Source organism: Mastacembelus armatus, chromosome 19 (assembly GCF_900324485.2).
Source record: "Mastacembelus armatus chromosome 19, fMasArm1.2, whole genome shotgun sequence".
Taxonomy (NCBI): domain Eukaryota; kingdom Metazoa; phylum Chordata; class Actinopteri; order Synbranchiformes; family Mastacembelidae; genus Mastacembelus; species Mastacembelus armatus.
Window position 1 is genome coordinate 1,895,886 of NC_046651.1, and position 27,524 is coordinate 1,923,409.

Below are 27,524 nucleotides of genomic sequence, written 5' to 3' on the forward strand. Positions count from 1 at the left end.
GCACAAAGCAGTTATCTTCATATATATATATATATATATACATAAAAACATTTCAACCAAGTTAACTACAAATATAGCAATATTTATGTAGATATATAGGTATATTGTGACATATGTTGAGTATACTGCTCAAACCAGGCAGAAACCAAAGCACACAACCAAGCAAGAAACACTGGTTGAGACAGGAGAGCTGTGTTTATTTTAGATCAGAACATTTTGGAACAGCAATTCATGAGTTAAGATTGCTACACAGGTAAGTTCCATAACTAGTTACACCAGTACAAAATCAAATGATATAGAGCCATATACAGCCATTGGTTAACATGGTTTTTAATTTGATATTACCTTATAGGCCATCTCACTGGCTCCTGCTGTGATAATAACTATATTATTAAATATTCAGTATGTATTGAACTTGTGTCATTGGACTTCAACAATGATTCATGTGCAAAACCAGAATCAGCACCTGTTTAAGCCTACAAAGGAGTGCCTCCTGCACCACAGCACAAGGACAGGACCTGGTATTTTATATCATTTGCCATGTTGTCAGTAATACGGAAAGTGAAGGACACCAGAACAAGATAACCATGTAGCTGACATCACAGGCGAGCTTTGTGGATATTTTAATCTGAAAAAGGAAGAAAAATAAGCTCTGAAAGTAAATGATGAATTCTTTGGGAAGTGGCTGGTCAGCACACCAGTGTTGAATTCTAAAGCTGTCACTGTGTTTTAATCACCAAACTGATTTGAGAATTTAGTAATATTTGGTTGACATGTATATGTTGTCAGATAAGGGAATGAGTATAAAATGAATGAGTTGATATAATCAGTACTTGTTAACCAAGAGTAATTTATGTGCTGCTGAACCAAGATTCTTGATGAACTCAGTATTTTAGGCTGCAAAGAACATGACAGTACATACCGATCAATAACACCAGCAGTATTGTGTTATCAGAGTGGCAAACATTATTTGGGAGTGTGAGAAACACTAGCATGTAGTGCTATGGCAAGGCCAATGTGGACAGGGCAAGAGGCGCCTGAAGTTACTTCATGTGGATGAGGTTACTGTTAATGTACTGTGAGGATGAAAGGATGCCTTTCCAGTCGTCCAAACTTCCAGCTGCTGCACTTGCATCATTTACCCCTTTTACCCTGATGGTAACCATTACTACCACATAAAAATGCTTGATTGTTGCAACTGCATAAAGTGAAGCCAGCAGTCTTCATGAAATTGAAATGTATTTTTGTACTTTTTCCCCCTAGGTAATAACAATAAAATAAGTGAAATAAAGTGACTTCATGTTTTCAGATAGCAATGCTCATTAGTGTGCTGGCTAGAGATACTGTATGTAGCCAGCACAAATCCATCATGCCTGAATAAAAACATTCAGGCATTTGTTCCCACAAACCCTTTAATCAACACAGAACCAACAATCTGAATCATTTTAACATATGCTCTTCTAACACCCTCCTTCAAGGTGGAAAGTATCCTCAGCGAATGGAACAGGGTTTCAGAAGAAGGAAGTGTCTGAAGAGAAGGCCCCTGCTAGCCTGAACTCCTCCCTCATCAACACACAGAAAAGGCGCTGAGGCAGAGCTTTGGAATACGGTGCTGGCCGGGGGACACATGTACGCAACAGGATCTCCCGGCCCGCCGGAGGAGGGAAGTCAGGCACTTTGTTGCTTCCTCCAGTTGGCTTCCTGTCATGGCTCAAGTCTTCGTCAAGTGGTGCCAGGAGGGCGGCCTGAGGATGGAGGGAATGTAAAATGTTAATATACTAAAAAAGTAGACAGGGAAGATGGTGAAGGGGTCTGTTTGGAGTCTGAAAAACTGCAGCCTGATGCACCAGTGCTCAACGTAAAAAACATCTAGAAGCATATAAGCTTGTGGAAATTTACATTTTCACAAGGAATGCATTTAGAGGTTTGGGCTTATTCAATTAACTGAAAATTATGGAGGCTTGAACAAGCTGTTCTATCTAGATACTAGCCATTCACATTGCTTTATCTTTTTAGTTTATGTTGCTATATCTTCATATAATAAATTCAGACTAATTTGGCAACCCTCTCTTATCTCAGTTGTTGTTCCCTTCAGTACCTGAACCTCTTAGAGCAGCAGTGCAGTCACATCTGGAATTTTTCAGAGTAATGCTTTGACGAACAGGACACAGGCTCTCACTGTACATGGATGATGTTACTTTGTTCGTCTTAAACTTCAGTAGAACTATTCCTGCCCCACTACTGCTAACAAAAATTAAATACGGTTGGAGCACGCGTGCTTTGAGAGTTTGGAGAACCTCCAGTTCCCTCATAACTTTGAATGCAAGAGTTAAAATGAGACACAAATGTAATCAACCTTTTATATCTATTAAGCTAACAGCTACTAAAATATACATTTGATTTTGTTAATATTTGTAACTGAAATAACAATTGGCAAAAAAGTGCTTAGACCACTGCCCCTGCAACCCGGCCCTGGATAAGTGACAGAAAATGGAATGGAACAAAAAGAAATTATTATATGAACTGGCTTAGAGGTGTTGGTAAGCATATTATAGCCTAAGACTGGACAGTGCTCAGCCAGCTGTTTCAATTCTGCTTACAGTCTTTATGCTAAGAAAGGCTAACCATGTCCTGACACAAGCTCCATGACATGAGACTGGTAGTTATCCTAACATCTCACCCTTTCTAGACATTTGACAGTTATAAAAAATAGTTACAACCACATTAGAGTCTTTAGTTCAGTGCAAACTGACTTTTGTAGACATGATTTCCATTTCTTCAACTAGGGCATCACAAAAAGTATACCCATGCAACAAAATGCCAGTCTGGTGCAACAGGCTGCTGCATTAGACTAGACTAGTCCACCATGGCACAGGATAGGCATTACTTCTATCTCCTAAAGCCATGAAGTAGAAAGGAGATTTGAGAGGAACACACAGGGTTACATGCACACTCATCTGGAATATTATATTCACAGGCAACTCATTCACATGGCTCTTTACAGTATTTTTCTGTATAGTGTACATGACTGAAATCGTTTCCAGGTTCCTCAACGCTGCCTGCTGAGTGCCTGCCTTGACTCTAACTTCAGTTCTCCAAAAGACTGAGTCACTGTGGTTGTTGGGTCTGTTCAAGCCTGGTTCAGCTGTGTGCCAGTATGTGTAGTAGCTGAGAACCTCTAGTAGAAGCTAGGAAACAATAAATACTGACATTAACAACTACAGACAACGTCAGCTGTTCATTGGAGACAACCAATGCACAGACAAAATTCACAGCAGTATGAAATAAGGTTTCCACTTGTTTCCACTATGTACAGTACATGACATGAGTCAAAGTTGCAATGTAGCAGACAGTGATTAGAAACCTGGACAGGGTGATTAGGCAGCAGCACAGTTACAAAATAATTCAACTAGCATGGGCTACAATAAACAACTGTTTATTACAATGTGAGTTTTATTTTAATAGATCTGGCCAGCAATTAATGGTCATAGACAAGGGTTACAAAAGTCAAACCTAACGTGCAATAAACTGTTCAATTTATGTATGCAAATTTCTGTAACCAGGATATTTACATGCACAAAAAACCTGATTACAGCATGGTTTACCAGCATGCAGGGTCTACCTTAGAGTTACTGCCTTGTACACGGACTAAGGAAAAACCTTTCCCCCAGTCCAAGTCAAAAGGGAAGCTGAATACATGTATACCAATAGAGCAATAACTCCTCAAATCTCAGGACACTAAAAGAAGGAAAAATCACGTGTAGTGACTATGAAATTTGGTTCTATGTGCTTCATCTATAAATTGGCTACAACTACAGGGAGTTTAGCTTTCTCTAAATGTGAAACAGGTCCAACAAGACTAAAACTAGCACATGTATAATATTTTGCTGTTCAAACCTCCATGTCACCAAAAATACCCTGCTTTCAAAGCAGGTCACATCAGAGAACCGAGAAAGAAAATAAAAATACAGTAGACATTTCTGTTAAAACAGTTGGCAAAAGGTTTACATTAGAAAGTCCTTTAGGAGGATTCATTTGGTTTAAGTCGTGGAATCAACTGAAGCTTTGGAAGAGAGGTTGTGTGTGCTCACAAAAGGCTCATGGAGGACTTACAGGACCGGTTGTGGGGTTTCAAACCCAGAAAACCCAGTGAGACAACAGTTAACTTTTAGAAATATTTAAAACACACCAGTGTGAGAGCAACCCATTATCGTACCAAATGAGTTTTCTCATTTATTTGTGCTTCACTTGAGCACATATGTGCAAGCAAAGCAGCCATGTGTTTCAATATTTCTCATGTTGTTATGACATGCATGCATTTTATCACTCCAGATATTGGTGCATCTAGAGTCTCACTCTGTTGTTTTCTGCTATTCCCCCAACAACACATAAATATGAGGCTGGTATGGTGTGTGTATATGCAGAAACACTAATGCTTTTATAGGTTGTTTTCTTGGGAACAGCTGACTCTTTAAAGTTACATCAAGTGATTCTTTTGTCTCTTCTGACATTAGGATGCTGCAGAAGAGGTTGCAAGCACAACATTAGTTGTTAAGGCAAAGGTGGCAGCACTATAGTTAAACACCCAGTATACACCACTGAGCCTGTAGAGGTTAGTGGAACTGCAATTAGCAATCAATCTTTCTAATTTCATCATCTTTGAGGCAGACTTACATTTACTCATTAAAATATTCACTGCCAATAATTAAAAGACCTTAATCTCCCTGAAGATACGTGTGCAACCAGCACATGCAACTCTCTAAACCTGGAAACAGACTGTCAAGAACCTAGTTGAACTAAATTAGTTACAGGTTTATATGAGTACAATCAGGAAACTATATTTTATTAACTAATGAATTGAAATGATTCCTGATATTTGATCTTGGTACAGTTCTTGAGCCCATTTCTGGATGATTATTTTGGTGTTTCTGTACGTATGTCTTAGCGTGTCACTCTAGATGGGTAGTGGTATTTACAGGCAACTGGGAGGAAAAGTTTTCTTGCTCATTATTACCTCGTCACTGGTGAAGTCAGCCAGCTTGACGCAAGCAGCAGGGGGAGAAACAATACAAAAACACAGTCGAATGGAGGAAATGCACAACAAAAAGAAAAAGCACATATCTGTGGCTCAGTGGAGTCTGAGGAGGCATACATACATACTATAATGCTATGGATCATCACAGGTTCACCATGGAAATATTAGAAAGGAAGTTTAATAAGCTGCCAGCTGGATCATAGTGTCTACACAAGGAAGACCTGGTTTAACTGTTGGCATCCCAGATCTGCTGAAAACAAAGGTTTCTGCCTCCAGCATATTTGAATCTCTGCTTCAAAAACAAGTTTTCTCCAACTTCTGTTAAGGTAATGAAATGTTAATACAACCTTACAAGGCTTTAGCAGCGTAATCTGAGACGATTCAAAGGCGACATGGTTGTGTAAAAGTAATCTGATCCAATTTTGGTTATCGCTTAGGATCAAATCATGAAAATGGGTTGTTCAAAAGACACAGTGGATCATCCCAGCAGAGAGGTTTTCAGGGTGGATTTCAGGATCAATACGTAATAAAACTTAAATCTGGTCACATAATGCAACAGTGTAGAATTTGTATCATGTAATATTTAAACATTTGTTTATATTTTGCACTTCATTTGTTTAGTCTGTACAGTCATAAAGAAAACCCAGTGTGAGAGGACACATCAGGCCACCCATTAAGCCTGTCATAAAGTAAAGGAAAAAAATTGAAAAATATCTAACAAATGCTTCCCTCACTGTATGTCTGTCACTCTGTGAAAATGGTGCAGGCTGTTGTGGGTGTCCAAGTTTCCTATTACTACTAAAAACACAAACTGAACACCAAAACCAAGACTGGATTACATAGTCTACTCCCATTTCAGTATCTTTTCTTTTCTTTTGAACAACCTATTTTCAAGATTTGATCCAATAACCAAAATCCAATCAGATTACTTTGGAACAACTTGCCCATGATGTGCTAAATAAGACCTGAACAAGTCTCCCTGTCTGACAAATGCCTATGATGCAGAGATAATAATCAGCTATAGCAACCTATTGTTTAACTAGTCTCCAATTCTGTTGCCATTTCCAAACCACCATAACCACATAATGTGGTAACTCCTTCTGGTGTTTGTCACAGTGACATAAAGCAGGAGAGACACCACTTACCCTCTGAGCATTAAGAAACAGCCCATGGATGATGCTGCCTGTCGAACCCTGGCCAGCTCCAATCACCACCACCTCTGGTTCTTCCAGCAGGGAGCTCGCAAACCTGGAAAAAGACATCAGAAATAACCACGGTGTAGTGTCGCACAGTGTACCCACACTAGAAAGGTATCGGGAGCCTACTCGAACAACAGTTCTAATAACAGCCAGTAGTTAACAGAAGTGACATTGGTGTGCGAGAGCAGGCAGAGCTGTGTGTACGCAGCACTCTGCTTTCAGTTCAGGGAAAAGTGGGGATGTTAACTACTATTTCTCTCTGTAAGCTGCAGGCAGCTTTCATGGTGAAAAGAGGCACAGCTGCAATTACAAGTTTGTAGTCAAAGCAGAAGCAACAAAATGAAATGTGGCGTTACTTCACTTATTTACTAGACCACCTTCAAAACCCCTTCACCTTTTTCAGTTTTGTTGTGTTACGCCTGATACTACAATTAAAAAGAAAAACTGAAGTATCACATTTACATACAATGGTAAAGAATTAAATGTCACCATTTTTCTCAGTAAATAGGTGCTAAAGGTGGAGAATCTAGTCGCATGCATTGCTCAGGTGTGATTTTGGCCCATTCTTCTACACTAACAATCTTCAAATCTTGAAGGTTCCTTGGGCCTCTTCTATGAACTCTGATCTTTAGTTCTTTCCTCTCCTTAGTACAAAACACATGAAAGCTGCTTTGAGTTTGTAAAAAAGCACCTGAAGGACTCTCAGACTGTGAGGAACAAGATTCTCTGGTCTGATGAAACAAAGATTGAACTGTTTGGCCTCAGTTCTAAATGTTATGTCTGGAGGAAACCAGGCACCTCTCATCAGCGGCTCAATACCATCCCAACAGTGAAGCATGGAGGTGGCAGCATCATGCTGTGGGTGTTATCAGCAGCAGGGACTGGGAGACTGGTCAGGGTTGAGGGAAAGCTGAATGTAGCAAAGCACAGTATATCCTCAAGGAAAACCTGATCTCCAGGGCTCAGGACCTCAGACTGGGCCGAAGGTTCACTTTCCAACATGACAAGGGTGCCCCAGCCAGAACCCTGACTTGAACCCTGTTGAACATCTCTGTAGAGACCTGAAAAAGACTGTCCACTGACAGTCCCTATCTAACCCATGTTTCCAACAAACCAGGAGAGACAGGCAGTTAACCAGACTTCAAGCCTGTCTAACTGACATAAAGGCCTGGATGACCAGTAACTTTTTACTTTTAAACTCAGAGAAAACAGAAGTCATTATATTTGGGCCAAAAAATCTCAGAAATAACTTTTCTCAAATTATAGCTACTCTAGATGGCATAGCCCTGGCCTCCAGCACTACTGTAAAAAACCTTGGAGTTATTTTTGACCAGGACATGTCCTTTAACTCACACATAAAACAAATCTCTAGAACTGCATTGTTTCACCTGCACAACATTTCCAAAATTAGGAACATCCTGTCTCAAAATGATGCAGAAAAACTAGTCCATGCATTTGTTTCCTCAAGGCTAGATTACTGTAACTCATTACTATCTGGATGTCCTAATATCTTAATAAAAAGCCTCCAATTAATCCAGAATGCTGCAGCCAGAGTCCTGACAGGAACTAGCAAGAGAGATCATATTTCTCCTATATTGGCTTCTCTTCATTGGCTCCCTGTAAAATATAGAATAGAATTTAAACCTTAAAACCTTCCTCTTTGACAAAGCATATAGTTAGGGCTGGCTTCAGGTAACCCTGAACCATCCCTTAGTTATACTGCTATAGGCCTAGACTGCCCGAGGACCATTGGTGCACTGAGCTCCCCTACCCTAACCCCCCCCCCCTTCTCTCCCACCTCATGTATAGTCCACCATTGAATGTCACTAACCTTGTGCTCTCTCTCTATTTGTTGTTTATTGTTGCTGTTCTTTTCTCTCTCCTCTATCCACCCACCCCAACCGGTCGAGGCAGATGGCCGCCCAAACTGAGCCCGGTTCTGCTGGAGGTTTTTTTCTTCCGTTAAAGGGAGTTTTTTCCTCTCCACTGTTGCCAAGTGCTGCTCATAAGGGAATTGTTGGGTTTTTCGTTTTAGTTTTTGTAAAGTGCCTTGAGATGATTTGTATTGTGATTTGGCGCTATACAAATAAATTGAATTGAGGAGAGCCAACATGTCCAACTTGGAAAAGCACTTTGCCGACAGATTTGTATAAATGATTAAAAGAGTGACAGGTTAGCGATTAGAAAGAGTGATAACATAATTAACATAACTACACTATGAGATGCCAAGTCAAAGAACTGTGATTTATTTTGTGACAAGTGAAGGGTTTTTTTTTGTTTAGTTTTTTTTTTTACTGAGTTTTATGGGGAAATTCAGGACAACTGTAATTTAATTTGATTTGATTTTGGTAGCTGTGTTTTGTGTTTATTAAGTGCCACCTTCATTATTCCATTGCTTCTCATGATGGTTTAGTTTTTTTCTGTGGTATTGTTTCAGTACTAGCATTGAGGAATTTAGGGGGGTACTGGTATCGAAGTCAAAACTTTGGTATCGTGACAACACTACTGCAGTGTCATGGTTCCAGAGACACTTCATCCCATGGACTATTAAAATTTGTTTTTGCTTCCTGTTTTGTACCTCTTTCACTCCTCAGCTTGAATGCCCACTCATTGTCTGCCTAAATATTTTCACCTGTTGCTCTACTACTGGTTCAGTACATATTTCTGGCACTCATCTTCACCAGTTTGTTAATGGAAAAAAACAAGTCAAAGATGTTCATTCCCTGTTTCTCATTGGACTCTTCATGTTGTTTTCTATTTACCAGGTTGACTGTTTGTATGGCATAGCTCTTTGTGCCTAAATGACGCAGAAAAACTAGTCCATGCATTTGTTACCTCAGGGCTAGATTACTGTAACTCATTACTATCTGGATGTCCCAATATCTCCATAAAAAGCCTCCAGTTAATCCAGAATGCTGCAGCCAGAGTCCTGACAGGAACTAGCAAGAGAGATCATATTTCTCCTATATTAGCTTCTCTTCATTGGCTCCCTGTAAAATATAGAATAGAATTTAAAATCCTTCTTCTCACATTCAAATCCCTTCATGATCAAGCTCCTTCATACCTTAAAGACCTCATAGTACCATATTATCCCAATAGACCACTTCGCTCTCAGAGTGCAGGTCTACTTGTGGTTCCCAGAGTTTCCAAAAGCAGACTGGGAGGCAGAGCCTTTAGCTATCAAGCTCCTCTCCTGTGGAACCAGCTCCCAGTCTGGGTCCAGGAGGCAGACACTCTCTGTACTTTAAAGCCTAGCCTGGAAACCTTTTTATTCTGACAAAGCTTATTGTTAGAACTGGCTTCAGGTAACACTGACCCATCCCTTAGTTATGCTGCTATAGTCCTAGACTGCCTGAGGACTCTCCATTGGTGCACTGAGCTCCTCTCTCTTCTCCCCTCCCTCTCTGCTCCTCTTCACCCCCCCACCCCTTGTTTATGTGTGCTTGTAAAGCAGAGGTGGGGTAAATTTCTCAGGACAATCTTCTCTCAAACAGCAGGACTGCTGTTGGAGGAAAAACTATATGGAACTTACTTCTTTAGTTCGTTTGTGTCCTCTCCTTTCTCACTCTCACTAATGGAAAATTTGGCCTTGAGAGAACGAGCCTGGGTGATGATTGTCTCCATGGCCATCAACTGGTTAATGAATTCCTACAGCCAGAAAAGTCAAACGTACATATGATTAGTGCACAAACTGTATGCCTCAACTTCACATAATACATAATACATATGTGTCAGGATTTCACTCTGTATTTGTGCACTGTGAATTGTAAAAATAATGATACTGACCTCTAACTTCTTAAGGTCTTGGTTGGTGGGGTGCAGCAGCTTGCTGGCTTGAGATGTAGCTTGCTGAATGCATTTTCTGACTGATGGAATGTCTTCTACCGACTCTGTTAGAGAAGAGATCCAAGGAGAGTAATAGTAAGTAGTAGTATTTCACATGTTATATCCCATTCAGATCTGCTGTCCAACAAACTATTCTTTCTCTAAGTTTAAGTCATCTGTCATATTTTTTATCTCTCTTCTCTCTCTTCTTCAGGGATGACAGCCACTATTACTGATGATTGACACTGGATTAGATAAACATTAATGGCAGATTTTATCACCAGGCAAACAATGTTGTGATTTAGCAGTTACAGAGAAACAGAATCACTCATGTTTCTGGGGACCCGATGATATAAGCCCAGTCTTCACTCTCTTTACCTTTTGATCTCCACCAACTCCTGAGGAAAACCCAGGACTCTTAAGTTCGAGTTTGGTTTTGTGTGTCATTTTCACACATGGGGAAATTATGTTCCCCATGGACCATAGATCAATACAGACATTTGAGGACAATATGTGCATCATACAATAAGGAAACAAAAACTTAGAGTAACTAAACCTCTATGTCTTTTTCCAGCCAACAGGTGAGAGTCAGGAGCCGACACTTCATGGATTGAACACAGTGATAAAGTAGTTAGATGGATAGATTATTTCAGTATACATTTTGTAGCTGTGTGTGTAATGTATTTGAAGGTTAGGTAACATTGGTCTTATAGCTGATATTATACTACCACTCAGAGACTACTCTCTCTTGTACTTGCACTGCCTCGGCTCTGGCTTTAGGCATTACTGGGGCTGGAGATCACTTTCCTGTGTCCTCCACCACACTGGCTGCTTCAGTGGACACTGCAGAGGAAATGTCCTCCACCTCAAAAGAGCCTTCTGTGGCATACATTCCTGTGATTGTGTTGATCTCCATTTTTCTCTGGCCAGAGGATGTCACATACCAACTCCTTCCTCAATGATTCACAACCCTGCCACCCTCTCAAGGTCTCTGCCCACTTTCTTGGTATTTTTCAGATATTGCAGTGGGTGGAGTAAAGGACAGGTTTAGGTACCCTGTAACATAACAGGTACAAGTACAGTGGGTACGGAAAGTATTCAGACCCCTTTAAATTTTTCACTCTTTGTGTCATTGCAGCTATTTGCCAAAATCAAAAAAGTTCATTTTATTTCTCATTAATGTACACTCAGCACCCCATCTTGACAGAAAAAAACAGAAATGTAGAAATTTTTGCTAATTTATTAAAAAAGAAAAACTGAAATATCACATGGTCATAAGTATTCAGACCCTGTGCTCAGTATTGAGTAGAAGCACCCTTTTGAGCTAGTACAGCCATGAGTCTTCTTGGGAATGATGCAACAAGTTTTTCACACCTGGATTTGGGGATCCTCTGCCATTCTTCCTTGCAGATCCTCTCCAGTTCTGTCAGGTTGGATGGTGAACGTTGGTGGACAGCCATTTTCAGGTCTCTCCAGAGATGCTCAATTGGGTTTAGGTCAGGGCTCTGGCTGGGCCAGTCAAGAACGGTCACAGAGTTGTTCCGAAGCCACTCCTTTGTTATTTTAGCTGTGTGCTTAGGGTCATTGTCCTGTTGAAAGGTGAACCTTCGGCCCAGTCTGAGGTCCTGAGCACTCTGGAAGAGGTTTTCTTCCAGGATATCTCTGTACTTGGCTACATTCATCTTTCCTTCAATTGCAACCAGTCGTCCTGTCCCTGCAGCTGAAAAACACCCCCACAACATGATGCTCCCACCACCATGTTTCACTGTAGGGATTGTATTGGGCAGGTGATGAGCAGTGCCTGGTTTTCTCCACACATACCGCTTAGAATTAACGCCAAAAAGTTCAATCTTGGTCTCATCAGACCAGAGAATCTTATTTCTCATAGTCTGGGAGTCCTTCATGTGTCTTTTGGCAAACTCTATGTGGGCTTTCATGTGTCTTGCACTGAGGAGAGGCTTCCGTCGGGCCACTCTGCCATAAAGCACCGACTGGTGGAGGGCTGCAGTGATAGTTGACTTTGTGGAACTTTCTCCCATCTCCCTACTGCATCTCTGGAGCTCAGCCACAGTGATATTTGGGTTCTTCTTTACCTCTTTCACCAAGGCTCTTCTCCCACGATTGCTCAGTTTGGCTGGACGGCCAGGTCTAGGAAGAGTTCTGGTCGTCCCAAACTTTTTCCATTTGAGGATTATGGAGGCCACTGTGCTCTTAGGAACCTTGAGTGCTGCAGAAATTCTTTTGTAACCTTGGCCAGATCTGTGCCTTGCCACAATTCTGTCTCTGAGCTCCTTGGGCAGTTCCTTCGACCTCATGATTCTCATTTGCTCTGACATGCACTGTGAGCTGTAAGGTCTTAAATAGACAGGTGTGTGCCTTTCCTAATCAAGTCCAATCAGTTTAATTAAACACAGCTGGACTCCAGTGAAGGAGCAGAACCATCTCAAGGAGGATCAGAAGAAATGGACAGCATGTGAGTTAAATATGAGTGTCACTGCAAAGGGTCTGAATACTTATGACCATGTGATATTTCAGTTTTTCTTTTTTAATAAATTTGCAAAAATGTCTACATTTCTGTTTTTTTCTGTCAAGATGGGGTGCTGAGTGTACATTAATGAGAAATAACATGAACTTTTTTGATTTTGGCAAATGGCTGCAATGACACAAAGAGTGAAAAATTTAAAGGGGTCTGAATACTTTCCGTACCCACTGTATACTGCAGTCTTTAGGATTATGGAGTTTGAGTGGATCTCCATTTTGTTTACCTTGTGCATGCAGGTGACATGATACACAGTCCTACTTATGATGTCACTCTTCCACTGAATAATGATAATGATAAATAATGATAATGATAAACACACCAAGACACACACATCAAAAGTTTTGAAGAAATTATGTGAAGATGATGATGAAACTAAAGGTTTTTTTTTAATGTGGGTACTATCTAAAAGCTGCACTAGCATATCCAGTACATAATGTCTTTGTGTTTTGATTTGACTCATTTAAGATCTGAATCATTTAAGTGTGACAAATATGCCAAAAAATAAAAAAATCAGGAAGGGGCAAATACCTTTTCTCAGCAATGTATGAGAAGAACATGTGCCACCATGCTCAAGGATCGGTTTATTCACACAAAAACATAACATCTCGGTCTTGATAATAGTGTTGCTTACTAGCAGTGAATGCTAATTTGTTTTAATGTTTGAAGTTAATTAATTTTCAACTCACCCTCCTCCTTGAGCTTCAGAATAGCAGCATGGAGTATGCAGGGCAGGAGATGGCGGGTCAGGTCTGCAGGTTTCTGCACCGCCAAATAGTGTAGAACCTAAAACAACAGTCAAACCCCAGGTTTACCTTTCCCACATTCACCTGCCTTCTTGATAACACTGAGTGCTGTATTGAAAATGACCTTTTCAGCCTCCTTTGTGTCATCAAAAAGTCTTTTCTGGCGACGTGCAGGTATAACCCTGGCTGTCTCCCAAGCCTCCACCCACATGTTGCCTGGGATCTCCATCCTGGCACTGAGCTTGCCTTTTACCACTGTGTTACCCTTCTCATCAATCACCTCCTCCTCTACGTAATCCCTAGGCGAATACCAGCGCACAAAGTCTTCCAGAACACAGCCTGGGTTGGCTGCCTGTGGAGAGAAGGAAACCAGTTGTATTACATCTGGGACATACACACCCCATACATCAAGACAATTTCTCAAGATCGAGTAGCACAGCACTCTAATTATTTAAACATCCACTTCTTAATACATTTTAATACAATAAACCTACTGATGGGAAACAAAAGGGAAATGAAATAAAACACACAAAATGCAGACAAGGAGCACACAACATGAAGAAGGGGAGGCAGAGAGGGAGTAAGGGGGCTACATTGGTGTTAGCTTTCAGCTGAGTGGAGGTTAAATAAATATATTTCTGCCTTTCTCACCTTAAAAGACTCCATGTCAGAGAGCAGACAGGCACTCTGCATCCGAGCACGGAGGTGAGAACCTTCAGCTGAAGTGCCCAATTTGGCCAAAACCTCGGACTGCTCCTCTAACAAATCCTCTGTCATTGGAGCTGGTTCCTGAAAATCAAACCCAGACACACAGAAGCACCAATTTACTTCATTCACTCATAGATGTGAAGAGTCCTCATAGAATTAACTAAATTAGTTTCACAGGAATCTGTTCATTGGTGGTGATCATCCATGTGCTGAACATCTGAAGAACATCAACTCCTTTGTAATGTAGGCTCATAAACAGCTTTAATATATCCTTACCATTATCATTTAACATAAACATTTAATACAGTACAAAAAGACTGTGGAGAATTTCCTCATTTAAAGATAGGCTGAGCATTAGTAAATTAAATGTCTATTGAAAAAATACTGACAATGCCCTTAAAAACACAAAACAGGAACTGGGTGCTCTAATTGTTCCTCTTGTTAATATTGACAAACAGATTTGCAGAGTTATTTAAGTGATAAGTGACACTTGCTATTAGGTGGACAAGCACAATCTCAAGGAAGAGCTGGGATTTATAAAGGTTAAGGAGTCTCTGAGTTCATCTTCAAAGGTACATAAGGTAGGAAGAAGAATGTAAACCACAGAGGTGACATCGCTACAGTTTGTACAATTACATAAATGATTTTCAGTCTTATCTCATATTGTCTTGGTAAAGAATCATATTAAAGGGAAAAAATATCACAGTGCATGTTAAGACAGTAATCAATGTCATAGGTGAAGATACAGCACAAATGTAACTCCTAACAGATCTTATTACTCTTTCATAACCATCTTTGTTTTATAACACTAACGTCATATAAGCATCGTTTTCCTCTCAATACATGTTATATTTTGAATAAATGGCTAAAAGATTAGAATGATATATGACACTTAGAAAGAAAGTTCTGGTGCTCCAGTATGTTTTACACCTGGATTTAGAAATGGGGAGAGATCCTGACCTGTGTGACAGGAATGTAGAGAGGCTCTGTAGAGTTGAGTAGAGTCATATTGTTACAAGGGTGCAGCCTGCCCTCTGCTTTGATCTTACTGCCATCCTTTTCTCCATCAGCACGTGCAGCCTCCATCTCTCCTTGGTCACTCAGGCACTCGAAGAACTCATCCTCACTATCGCTCCAAGAGTCCCAGGATTTCCCCACAGACCCCTCTCTCGTTGAGGAGGATGCAGGGCTTGTTGCAGTTGCAGACTCCGGTACAGGCCGACTGCTCTGGCAGCCACCAGACACCTTGCGCTCTCTCTCCTTGCTTCCCTCCGACACCTTGCGAGCTTCATCTCTGGCCCTCTTTCTCTCTATGCAGCAGTTCAGCATCTGCACAGGAACATAAGCCCTTAAGACTGGTGTCTCCATCTCTTTGATAAAGGGATGGCTTATTGCCTTTTAGACATTTATGATCCTTACAACCTTATTCAGACAGGAGGCAGCCACTATTGAAAGTGCACTTGCATGCAGCAAGTGTGAACACATGTCGTACCTAAAGCATTTTTACTGGATATTCATTTATTTCTTAGTTCACTTGGCATAAATAAAAGTTGAAAATATTCTTCCTTTCAGCTTAATGGTTTTGCAAAATTGCGATATTTTTAATGATGTTTTCTATTTAAAATGTATGAGCATACAGAATGTCTGCTGTGGATTAACAGAAGTTAGAAATTAGAACGTCTCATTTTCTGTGGATATTCCCAATACATTTTTTGGTGACAAGAGTTTGAGATCCTTACCTGGGTGCCACATAGTCTCAAGCCAGCACTGGGCTCTGCCTGGTTAATTTCTCTGCCATTAAGAATGTAAATTATATCACTAAAATCTTAGCTTTAACAATGACTGGGAGTCAGCTTCATTTGTCTTATGTATTTTGAAGGGATTTGATTTGTCTTCATGGCTCATGTGTGCATTTTGATGGCTACCTGGAGCTTCTGATGCAAAAGACAACAGCGAAGGTCAGGAGGGCCAGGAGCCAGTCTGTAGATTAAGAAGCATATAGAAAAGATTAGACAGAGAGAGAGGTGACTGTGTTAACAGATTGCATACATCACTTGACTCAACTCTTGCTTTGACTACAGCCTCAATTAGTACAGCCTTTCAAACATTATTACATTCATATGTTTTGTATCATAGAAGTATTTACAATTGGATTTCAGCATTTGATCAGTTCCTGACAACATGCTCAACACAGATTGTGACAAGGATAAAGGAAAGAAGAAAAGTCTAACTGAAATCTAAATTCCTTTGTCACCTGTCTGTATGTTTCCATGGAAACAACTTGCCCGCTGAGCAATGGCACCAGAATTAATAGCAAATTACTCCTACTTATGAAGTCAGGAACTACACAGCTTTGTGCAGCAGATAAATTTAGACATTTGTGTAACGTCAACATCTCTGTGAAGCTATGAGCCCCAGCTGTTGGTTGTACCCACCCATAGATGAGATAGTTGTTTTCCCAGCGATAACGCAACTCTAGGACAAACTCCTGCCAGAGGTGGGCAACAGCCCGCAGCCCACCATGATTGTAGTTTACCAGACAGACACACAGTGCCAGCCAATAGGTCAGACTGTCAGTCGGTGCTGACTTCAGCTGGAGGAAAAGGTTCTTGACACAGACAGAAAGCAGAGAAACTGATGGTTAAACATGGTTAAAAAAATGATCTTTTTAGGACAGGAATCAAATGTAAGCAAAATTATAACAGAGACTAACTGCTCATGAGGGATGCAGCAGAAATGAATCCACAGTGGTGTTCTGCCAAAACATTACTAGTTACCTCTTGGGCCCAGTGTCAACATTGCTGGCAGTTTTTGGAACAACATTTATAAAGAATTACACAAAATACTGTGCAATTGTCATTATGTCAAATATAACAGTGTTTAAGTTTAGCATTATGTTATTATTGCCATTTAGGTGTTTTATGTTGTATTGTAATTTTTCCCTATGTACATGTACCATTTCCTATTCATTCTTCAGGCTGACACCACAGTCATACTGTCACATTGTGCAAGTGTTAAAAACACAAACATACATAGTCAGAGTTTTTATCTTGCTCAGCCTTCCCACAGGATTTTGTCTGTGCTGTTTTATTCTTGCTGTTTTCTGACAACTTCTCCACAGCAGCATCTGGGAACAGATACTGAGACACACAAAAAAACAAAACAAACAATAAAGAAACATAAATATTAAGCTTATAAAATTCAATTCAGTTATGCATTTAGCAAGCCATCACTGTCTATCCCATGCCCCTTATACATAAAGAATGTTGGTATGGTCCAGCCTTGTGCAAAATTGATATTGTGTACTTTTACTGTCCCAGGAAACCCTGGTCTCAAACCGTACATGTTAGCATCTCATGGGGAAAAAAATAAATAAATATATAAAAATACTTAGTGTTCAGCAACACAAGAAATCACAAGGTGTCAACCTTTATCTGTCAGTTCTCCCTGTAAACAATTTTCAGATTTTTTTCAGGAACTTATTTCCAAAGAATGTTTTTCATGATTTTCACTTGTGTTCTGTGAAAATACCACCCCCATAACCGCGTCAGCATGAATAACCCCTACCAGAAGAACAGAATGGAGTATATCTGTGTTGAGCGGAGCCTCATCGATACGTCGGTGGCGTCGGATGTGCTTTCGAGCGCTGTGCACCATATTGGAGACGGACAGTTTGGAGATGGGCACTGTTGTTGCTGGCTCCGTCAGCTTGGATAAAGCAGAGCTGATGTCATTATTTTCTGTGGGGGGGGAAACAGCAGCTGTTTACCATCACTTTAAGCAGTTACCATCTAAAATATTTATACTGTGTAAATGATGTTTTTGCATAATGTATCAGTGACAGAACATCAACATTTAGCATGGCAGAGATAAATAATAGGAAGCTCTATGCAAACATTTCACAGACACCAGGAAAAAGGGTCTATGTATGCTTATTGACTTCACAATAACAAATAAATAAATCAGAAATCTGACCTTTGCTCTCATCTTCAGTCAATCCTCTTCCCAGAATCTCTTCTGTAGTCTCCTTCCTACAACAGAGCTTAAAAAACTCTGTCAGGAGATCACCTGTGTGCAAAGATCAGAATAGGTCAGAACCTTTGAATATTTCTTTCATCAATTACACTTGCCCACATAGCTCACAAGCAAACTAAAAGAAAATCAATCAATGAATCTTTTATCATGCTAAAGGTATTGCAACCATAGATGTCGCTAAACCATATTACTTGTTTGATTTTTAAAGTAATATGCATTTCACAGAACAGTAACATTTCTGTTGTTGTCATTTTCAGCAAAGAAATATCAGACTTGAATTACATGCTGTCATTGGTATGTTGCTGAATCTCACAACTGTGGCTGTTACTTAAAATGAACCTACTGGTGACTGGGGAATGAGTGAAACAGGTACTGGAGACAGGATTGGTTCTCTGTAAAGGTAATAAGGCTTCTGCATCTCAGTTAGGGGGATTTCTTCCACATGTAAATGGCACAACAAAAAGATCTTGGGCTCTCATCTATGAAACTGTGTGTAGGATTCTAACTAAAAGTGCACTAGCGCCAAAATGTCAAAATGGTGTGAGCCAAAAAATTATTCAGATTCATAAAACCATGTGAACACACATCTGTAAGCAAAGTTCCCTTTACAAATCACAGATCACATAGAATTGCCCATTTTTAATCATAACCAGTCAATGCAAAGCGCCTCATGAATACTGGTTCACATATTAATGAGCCTGTTCTCTTGTTACAGTGAATCATGGTGACAGGTGAGAAAGGAGCAGAGAAATGTAACTTCAAGACACTGAGACAGAGACATTTGTAGGGGAGGTGGAGGCCCAGAAAACAATGTTGTTTGATGGCCACAGGATCACTAATAAAAAGACGCAGTGCGAGTGGCAACATGTTGCTGCTGCTGTCAACTGTGTCAGTGGGACAGAACGAACAGTGGCAGAACTCAGTAATAAAGTGATCTGATCTACACTACAGTACAGCTTTCTTCTTCTTTTCTAACTATTTGAAGGTCAATCGTTCCGCCCACATTTATTGCCTACCATCTGACTTCAGTTCACCACCTCACCATCTATGTTCCCAATTCCCCTCATCTCCTGAATGTGCTTAAGTCTACATGGTTACCGTGGGATTCATCTTACCGAGCAAACACTGAGGGTTTTCAGCTGTCCTGACTCGGACTGACCAGTGAGGAGCTTGAAGAGGTTCAAGGTCACTGCCAGATCACAGAAAGACAGGAAGACACCATACACAGTTTAATCACATAGCCTGCTGCTGCTCCACATTTCACTCAGGTTTAGGCCGACAACTAGAGGTAGATGTTTTACAGCAAGCAAGTAGTTTAGTAAGACGAATTTAATTAATCAGTTTGTTATTCTCTTAAGAGTTATACAGATGATATGCACCTGCAAGACACACAGACTTTGTGACTGAGTGCCACACACCCTAAATACTTGGCTATCATGATACTCCTACAGATAACATATAATGCTAATTAGAAGTACATCCTGTAAAATGACACCAGACATGCACTTATTCTCCAGTGGACATTGAGGACTCATTCAGAAAGAATGACAAGGCACGTTTTAGTTGTAGCAGTAAAAATAATACATGTCATTTCCATTGGACTTCTGCTGCAGCATTTACTGCAATAATTTAGCAGTTAAAAATTTTAGAACATTACATTGTAATGCAGTTCAAGTCCAGTAAGCATCATAATGGTACACCTGCTGAAGTAAAAAAAAAAAAACTTTAGATAAGATTAGATTTAGATAGATTTAATAAAGAAATAAAAAGTATGTAAACAGAGTGACATAATTTTCAGATTTATTAATGATAATATCTTTAATATTTATCTATCTATCGACAGATAGACAGACAGATATATAGATAGATAGATATTGCATGAGATAATTTTCTAGAAGTTAATGTGAAATCTTAAACATAACAGCATGAAAGTAGCATGTTGCTAGAGTGGACATCACAGACAGCAATTCTTACCTGTAGACATCATTATCCACAACTATGCCTTCTGTCAGGTGAGGCCAAGTAGTTGCAAGGTGAAGTTCACTACAACAAGCAAAAAACAGACAAGAGAAATCATTTTGTGTCATAATAGATGATATGAAATGAAGATATGATATGATGATATTACTTTTATGTAAACACATCAAAAAGGAAGTGTGTAAACATGATCATTATTCATCAGCTATCTCCCCACCCACCAACATGCCAAACCATTGGCCAGGATCTCACATCTGACATCAAGAGGACATTATACATCAGATGAATCATTGGACCGTCATCAAAGTCAACTAATTTACCTAATTGGCTCTTCACAGGCTCCAAAAGGAAGCTTTCCGAACTCCACCCCTCCCACCTCACCTCCAAGGAGTGAGTCGAGGTCTGCCAAAAAGACACAGAACACACAATGACAGGGAAAGTGAACAGTGCACTTCACAGACATACATCTGTTGAGTCTTTCTCTTTTTTATCTGGGAATGTTGCTGTGCCTTTCTGCACAGTGAAGCAGTAGTAGTTGTTTCACTAGTAGTTCTTAATGAAATCTCAGACAAACGCAGTGCAAATTACAGGCTAGAAGCACTCTGATATTGGTGAATATGTATGCAACATGTATGAAAATGTACGCAACAACTGATTCAGCTGTCAGTTTTGTTGCATGACATTTCAACAACTGTTTGCCAAAAAGGCACAGAGGAGACTTTCAAAATCAAATTCAGTGTGTAGCAGTGCTTGACATTATGTATATATCATATTTTGATATTATAATAACTTCACAACATACATTTTGAAGAAAAAGTAATGGCAAAGTTAACAATTTCCTGTTTTTCTGTATAAATTGGTCATGAAATGTGACCAGTCACAAATATCAACAAACACAATATTATCCTACAGGATAATGTCAAGGTGGCTGTGTACAGGGGTGATGCAGCAGATCAGTGACCCTAAACATCCAAGTAAATCTACTATAGAATGGCTTTGGAGATACAAAATCCCCCCTTTGGAATGGTCCAGTCCGAGCCCAGAACTCAATTCAATTGAGATGTTGTGGAATGTCCTCAAGAGAGCCGATCACATCAGACATCCTAAGAACATGACTGAGCTGAAGCAGTTCTGTAAGGAAGAATGGTCCAAAATTCCTCCTGAATGTTGTGCAGGCACCTGCTTGAGGTTATTGCTGCTGAGTGTGGTTCAACCAGTTATTAAAACACTTGCTATTACTCTTTCTCTTTGTATGTTTAATGGGTGTGTTGAGACAATGAAATATAATAACTATATTTTATCAGCTTAGAAATATTGTGATATATTGATATTTGTTTGATTTATGCAGAAAACCAGGAAACTGCCATAGTGCCACTACTTTTTCTTGCAACTGTTTGTAATCAGTGAGATAATTTGGTCATTTGTAAGCACATCACCCTCTGCTCTGTTTGTACCTACCTGGAGGCTGCTGGGGCCACGAATATTGCTGCCAGTCCTGGAGAACGTAGGTGAACCGGATGGCAATGTTGACTGGAGGTAAAGGGGACAGGGTACAACCCTGAGGAGAAAACAAAGAGAAAAAGGAAGGTGTTGTCTGGTTACCATACTCTCTGCATTAAGCTCTCTCCCATTTATGCTTAGTGCCATGTTTGTAACTTCTGTAACTGCTAACCTTTTAGACCAAAGTGTTCCAGGTGGTACGGCAACAAAAGGCATTTTTTGGACCAAATAGTTCAAGGGATACAGTTCTAAGAACTGCTCCACTGAGGAATGGGTCAGAGAACTACAGACCCTAAGGGCCTTTTTCTGTTCATATTCACACTCCCAGCAGAAACACTGAAGTTACATCAGCCTGCTGATGGTTGCTATAGTGAAGTCACTGCTGCACAACATTCAACAACAGACTAGTGAAATTTTTCTTGTTTCGTTTTGATTAGTCAAGATCATTTTCTCTCAGTAATGTAGGCAGTCCTGGATTTCTGTGTTGGTACATTTGTTTGTGTTTTTCCCAAGTCAAAAGCTGCTGTTTACACTAAAATGAGCTTTTAAAAATGCTGGTTGCTGGTGCTGCATTGGTTTAAGTTAGTGCTTGATAAATTAACATAAACATATGTCACTCGTGGTTCTTATTGTGATGGGAAGTACCTACTCCAAAGTAGGAAGTAATAAAGTCTCAGAAAACAGCGTTCTAAGAACTGTGAAAATATTCCTGCAGTAAAGGACACTGTGCTCAAGAATCAGTCCCACTGAATCTGAAGGGACTGGTGACTGACTGGTGACTGACTGGTGACTGACTGGTGACTGACTGGTGACTGACTGGTGACTGACTGGTGACTGACTGGTGACTGACTGATATACAGTAGTGAAATTTGACAACTCAACTGTCGTCCACTGGACAAACAGAATCAGGCAGACTCACTGCTCTTTTTTCTCTTTTCTTTTCCATCTAAAATAAATTGCTCCAAAACATCTGGTCCACCTAGAGACATCAACTGGCTGTGCACCTCGGATCTTTTCAACTTTACTCTCCTGGCTTATATGGAACAACTTCTAAATCGAATTAGGATGTTACACAAATGTTAGACCAGTGTGAGCAAAGTCAGGAGTGGTCACCAACACATCACTTACTATCTTAGACTTGAAGATGTCCAGCAGGCCAGACAGGTGGTTGTACTGACTTGGCACCTTACGGAGGTGGACCATTTCAAAGTCAGTGCGCACACCTGGTCCCTGGCACTCCCCAGAATACATCCGCCTCCACTTCTGCTGGATCTGCACAAATATGGGCAGCTGGCTGAAGGAACAACAGAAAGAGGAAAACATTAATATAAAAACTTCAGTTTGTTTATTTTCTGGTTTGGTGTAGACAAGACAACACAGGCAAACAGCAGATGTTTCTGAACATGCTATCTGATTTAAAAGATTTCAGATCTTGCACTAAATTTACGGAAAAAAAAAAAAACATACCGTGGTTTTTCTTTTCAGTTCCTGTCATTGAATTTAATTAACTTAATGTACTGAAAAACAGCAATTACACCTCTCAGCCTATATCAAACCCAGTGTTACTCCCATCTCCCCCCTGCCCACCCTAACTTCCCATACTGTCAACAGGGTTCTTTTTGATATTGTCTTACAGCACTTAGAGTTTTGATTTACAACATTTAAACAAAACGTACAGGGATAGGCAACCCATGATCAACACATGACATTGATACAGGGATTTTTTACTTTCCATTGTCGCAAAGTGCTGCTCGTAAGGGATTTGTTGGGTTTTGTTTTTCTTTTTGGAAAGTGCCTTGAGATGATTGTAATGTGATATGGCACTACACAAATAAAATAAATTTAACTGAATTAAATTGAATCTGATACAGGGTATGTGACTTTTTAGTGGCAGAAGTTAAATAGTGTTTAGTAGGAGCCACACTGCCACAAACAGCACAGTAGAAAACACAGCATATTTTCCAGCTCCACATTAAGAGTCATGCAACATAGGTCTCAGTGTGAATGGATTATCCAGAAATGTTAAAAAAAAAAGGATTGCAGTTTTCAGAATTTCTGCTCAGAGCCAGAACTTCAGGCACTGCTCTGGGGAGCCCTACAGGATAGTATTAGCCAAATACAAAGACTGGTCAGAAGTGAGGGAAAGCTGCAGCCAAACAGAGAGAGGTCACACTGCCATGAATGATGAAGGTGACTCACCATCCACTGTTGGCCAAAGAAATGGAGATGGAGCTGAGGAGCAGGTTGCATTTGGACTCACTGATGATGGCCTCGCAGTTTGTTCCAGGGCTGATGACCACAAACTCTCGTATACCATACCTGTCACCACAGACACGGTTACAGCACAACATAGTTTATCTCTCTGCACATGCTCTATGTAATGTAATGAACAACTGAACTCACCATCTGACCAGGCAGTGTGCTCGGGGAGGGAAATCATTGTTCATACAAAGAAGGTCCTGCATCGCCAAGGGGAACGCATCTGAACACAAGAAAAAGAGCTGTGTCAAACACTCACTGCTGGAGGGATGCACTCAGTTGTCTGGGTGCACTCTTTCAGCTGTTAACTATATCAGGTAAAATGTATATTGTGGTGAATTCAGACATGGATGTACCTTCCTCAAACTTGTTCTTCCCATCATCCTTCTCACACAATTGTTTCAGGAAGTAGTGAGTTATGCAGAACTTGAAGTCAGCAAAATTTATATCCTGAGACTTCTCCCCCCAGGTGCCACTGGTGTATTCACCCTGTGTTCCAATATGGCAGCGTCATACCAAAGTGCAGGTACAGAATCAATAGGCAGCAATAGGCAACATACCACTCACTGCTGAATATTTAAGGCTGAATCAGACGTGAGTACCTTCTCTGGGGACAGCTTTCCTGCCGAATTCCCAATCAGCTTCCAGTCATTAAGCACCTCCTCCACTCTGGACACAAACCTTCAAGTAGATAGAATAAATTTTCCTGTGAGCAGCAGAGACCAGCTCAACATATGCAAAATCCTATTAGACCATACACTGATCACTGACTAGACAACAACACTGAGTCAATCAACATCTATTATAACTAATTTAATGTTGGAGAGATTATATTCGTACACTGTTAGGACCAGCTAGTGCTGTTGCAGACAGCAACACATTCATTTTTAATAACTATAAAACTACAGGGCTATGTGTTTGCAGTGACCTGAACCTGTTCTGGCTGAAAAATGTGCGGTGTTTCTTAAACTCCTCAGGTGCATGTTGACTATACACATCATATGTGAAATACTGGGTTGAAATCTTGAGTGTCTGGACTGATTGTACTTCCTCCAGTAATGTTAGTAGATTAGGGGCTGTGAAGACAAGTGGTAATAACAGCTATAGCTGTAGACAAACTTAGCAGCAGCTGTGCTCATTTACTCATGTAACAAAGTATTTAACAAAGTTCAGAATAAATGAATGACTAGTTTTATTACAGACTTGCAGTCCAGAATAAAAACATACAAACAAAGAGTATAAGGGCCTGATAACAAGCAGCACTACATCTAATGTAGGCTAAGGCCAAAATGATCCCATTTTCAGATCTATCCAGATGGCAAATAAATGTATACTTGAGTTTTCTTAACAATGCTTGAAAAGTATTTTTTCATGTGGTCACAAACAATTCACTAGCACTACACTATCTAGGCCTCTTAAGCAATATTTTCAATCATTATTGTTTGCAACCTGCAGTCTTGTTATGCTAGTTTTGGAAGTTTGTGCACAAATGTGCAATACATTATCAGAACACATACTAAAGCTGCGTGCAAGAATGTTTGCTTGAGCAAAAATCTTGCAACACTGCCTGTAAATGTCATCAAAGTATCTGTAATAAAATGCCCAAGATATTTCCCTTTGTTGTAGTCATCAAGCTCAATTTAAATATTGGAAAATAATTGTCAGATCGTCTTTGGTGAGAGAGACCAACACCACATTCTTGATAGCATTATAACGGAGACCAGCACTGCTCGGACTCAAAACAACAAGGTCATCAGCATACATAAGATGGGTCACACATTTGTTACCAATCATTCATCCAGTGTTACAGATATGCAACTGTTTGAACAAATGTCAATGTAGAGATTAAAAAGAACAGGTGACAAAATACAATAAGCCATTACTTACTAAACAGGGATGACACACACTGGCCCCATTTTACCTGCATTGTCTGGTGGGCATCAGTCTTTTATAATTAACATGATCAAAAACTTTGGACACATCAATAAAATACAAGAAAACTGTTGAGCTTCATCCACTATACCTGTTTACTATTTCCTTCAATGCATATATGCACAAATCTGTGCCAAGTTTAGATTTAAAGCCAAATTGATTTGGAGTCAACAAATCCCTCCGGTTTCTCAAGCAGAATACTTCCCATGACACTACACATTATGCTGGGTACCACTGCAGCTCTATAGTTATCTAGACTGCAAAGTTTGCCTTGCAAATAGCAAGAAGAGAAGCAGATGTCAGGCTAGCATATTTATGATTTACAGCAGAGATAAAGTCCAAGCCATTAGCTTTTGCTGTTTGTTTTCAATAGCTTCATTAACTTCATGTGTATTAATCACAATTGAATCAACACTCACTAACTCAATTTTAATACAATTATTAATGAATTATAATGCTGTTGCAACAAATTGGCAATATTGTCAGCACCTGAAACACCTTCCACAGTGCATGGTAAAAACTCTCTATACTTATTAACACTTCCTTCCAAAAATCATTAACATTGTTCCATAACAGTTTCTTAGCCGAGGAATCAGCAGACATAGACTGCTCATTTTTATGAATAAAAGTTATAATAAAGCATATTCATATGAAAGATGCCTCTCTGCATAGCAGGGAACAGCTCAAACAGCACTTTCTTCAAAGACTCAATACATCCATCATCTGTACCCACTTATTCCTATAAACCTCTTGGAGACAAGTGTTTGCGGCCAATAAGACAATCTCATCCTGACTCATGGCCTTAATTTTACTCCAAGAAAGTTAAGTAATAACTTTACCATCATCAGTCGTATGAACCTCTGATTTTAATCTAGCATTTAAATGCTGATGTGTTTCATTCACCATATTGAGAGAAACAGTTTTACGTTTTACTCCATGACTTACTGCATAGTATCACAGCTTAAGATTAGATTTTACCATTCCTCTGGGGACGTTCAGAAACCACTCAGTACTAAGTATATAGAGCCATTAGAAAACGTCTCTCTTTCACTCACACTCACACTCACACACACACTCATCAGAGGGAAGGCAAAATGTATGTATCCCAATTATGTACCTGTTTAATCACAAAATGCATTTTCCCTGTGTCGCCCCGCTGATGGTCTCATAAGGCCCTGACTCAGCCGAAACAAACAGTCTCAGTGTGACCTGCAGTGACGTTAATATCTGACTGGACTGAGAGTGTGTCATCCTGTGGCAGCGACATTTAACAACATTATTACTATTACACTGTCAGACCTTAACCTGGGATGCAGTCTGATCACATTTCTCCAACGACATTTACATGTCGAGTCAAATCCTGTACATCAGGATGCTATATATGCTACATGACATCAGCACTGAGCAGAGGCCCTTAATAATAATATGACACATGATTTGTTATAACGTGTGATGCTGATGAGCAGCAATAATAAGAACGGGTCAGTACGGATCAGTACAGGCTCCAGACCCGGGTTACAGGTTAGTACGGGTTACTGTGGCCAGGAGAGCGATCTAAGCTGCCTACCGCTCCCACTCTGACGCCGTGGTGAAGTCGGTGATCTCAAACACCTCCGACTCGGGCTGGAAGAGACAGACACCGATTAACATTGAGACGCTGAGCTATTAGGCTACAGAAAATTTATTGCATCGGTGAAAAATACTCACATCGCTGTCAGCAGCCATGTTATTGTTTTTCTTCCGCCACTTCCTGTATTCTGCCTTTCTGT

At 40.1% G+C, this 27,524-nt stretch overlaps 1 protein-coding gene across 3 annotated transcripts; it reads right to left on the reverse strand.

The window, feature by feature from the left end:
• Positions 1-235: 235 nt before the first annotated feature.
• rab3gap1 (RAB3 GTPase activating protein subunit 1) lies at positions 236-27,509 on the reverse strand. 3 transcript variants are annotated; one of them, XM_026315439.1, is made up of 24 exons: positions 27,463-27,509; positions 27,323-27,378; positions 24,426-24,504; positions 24,180-24,312; positions 23,968-24,046; positions 23,764-23,883; positions 22,693-22,858; positions 21,523-21,622; positions 20,385-20,466; positions 20,062-20,130; positions 19,203-19,276; positions 18,028-18,120; positions 17,620-17,792; positions 17,085-17,192; positions 16,488-16,660; positions 15,978-16,032; positions 15,013-15,381; positions 13,996-14,133; positions 13,469-13,696; positions 13,288-13,384; positions 10,021-10,124; positions 9,767-9,882; positions 6,181-6,283; positions 236-1,745 (listed from the first exon to the last, which is right to left on the reverse strand). In XM_026315439.1, the coding sequence occupies exons 1-24, from the start codon at positions 27,478-27,480 to the stop codon at positions 1,512-1,514; spliced, it is 2,967 nt and encodes a 988-aa protein (XP_026171224.1). In that variant the 5' UTR covers positions 27,481-27,509; the 3' UTR covers positions 236-1,511. The 3 variants fall into 3 exon arrangements, with proteins under 3 accessions (XP_026171224.1, XP_026171227.1, XP_026171226.1); XM_026315442.1 differs by lacking the exons at positions 236-1,745; positions 6,181-6,283; positions 9,767-9,882 and adding an exon at positions 12,825-12,878 and having other exon boundaries at positions 10,038-10,124; XM_026315441.1 differs by lacking the exons at positions 236-1,745; positions 6,181-6,283; positions 9,767-9,882; positions 10,021-10,124 and adding an exon at positions 10,152-11,115.
• Between the last annotated feature and the right edge of the window lie 15 nt (positions 27,510-27,524).

Coding starts and splice junctions, on each gene's coding strand:
- rab3gap1 (XM_026315439.1), bottom strand. Junction 20,131..20,384: donor GCCTGTGAAGAGCCAATTAG/GTAAATTAGTTG, acceptor TGCTTGTTGTAG/TGAACTTCACCTTGCAACTA. Junction 13,385..13,468: donor ACACAAAGGAGGCTGAAAAG/GTCATTTTCAAT, acceptor CTGTTGTTTTAG/GTTCTACACTATTTGGCGGT.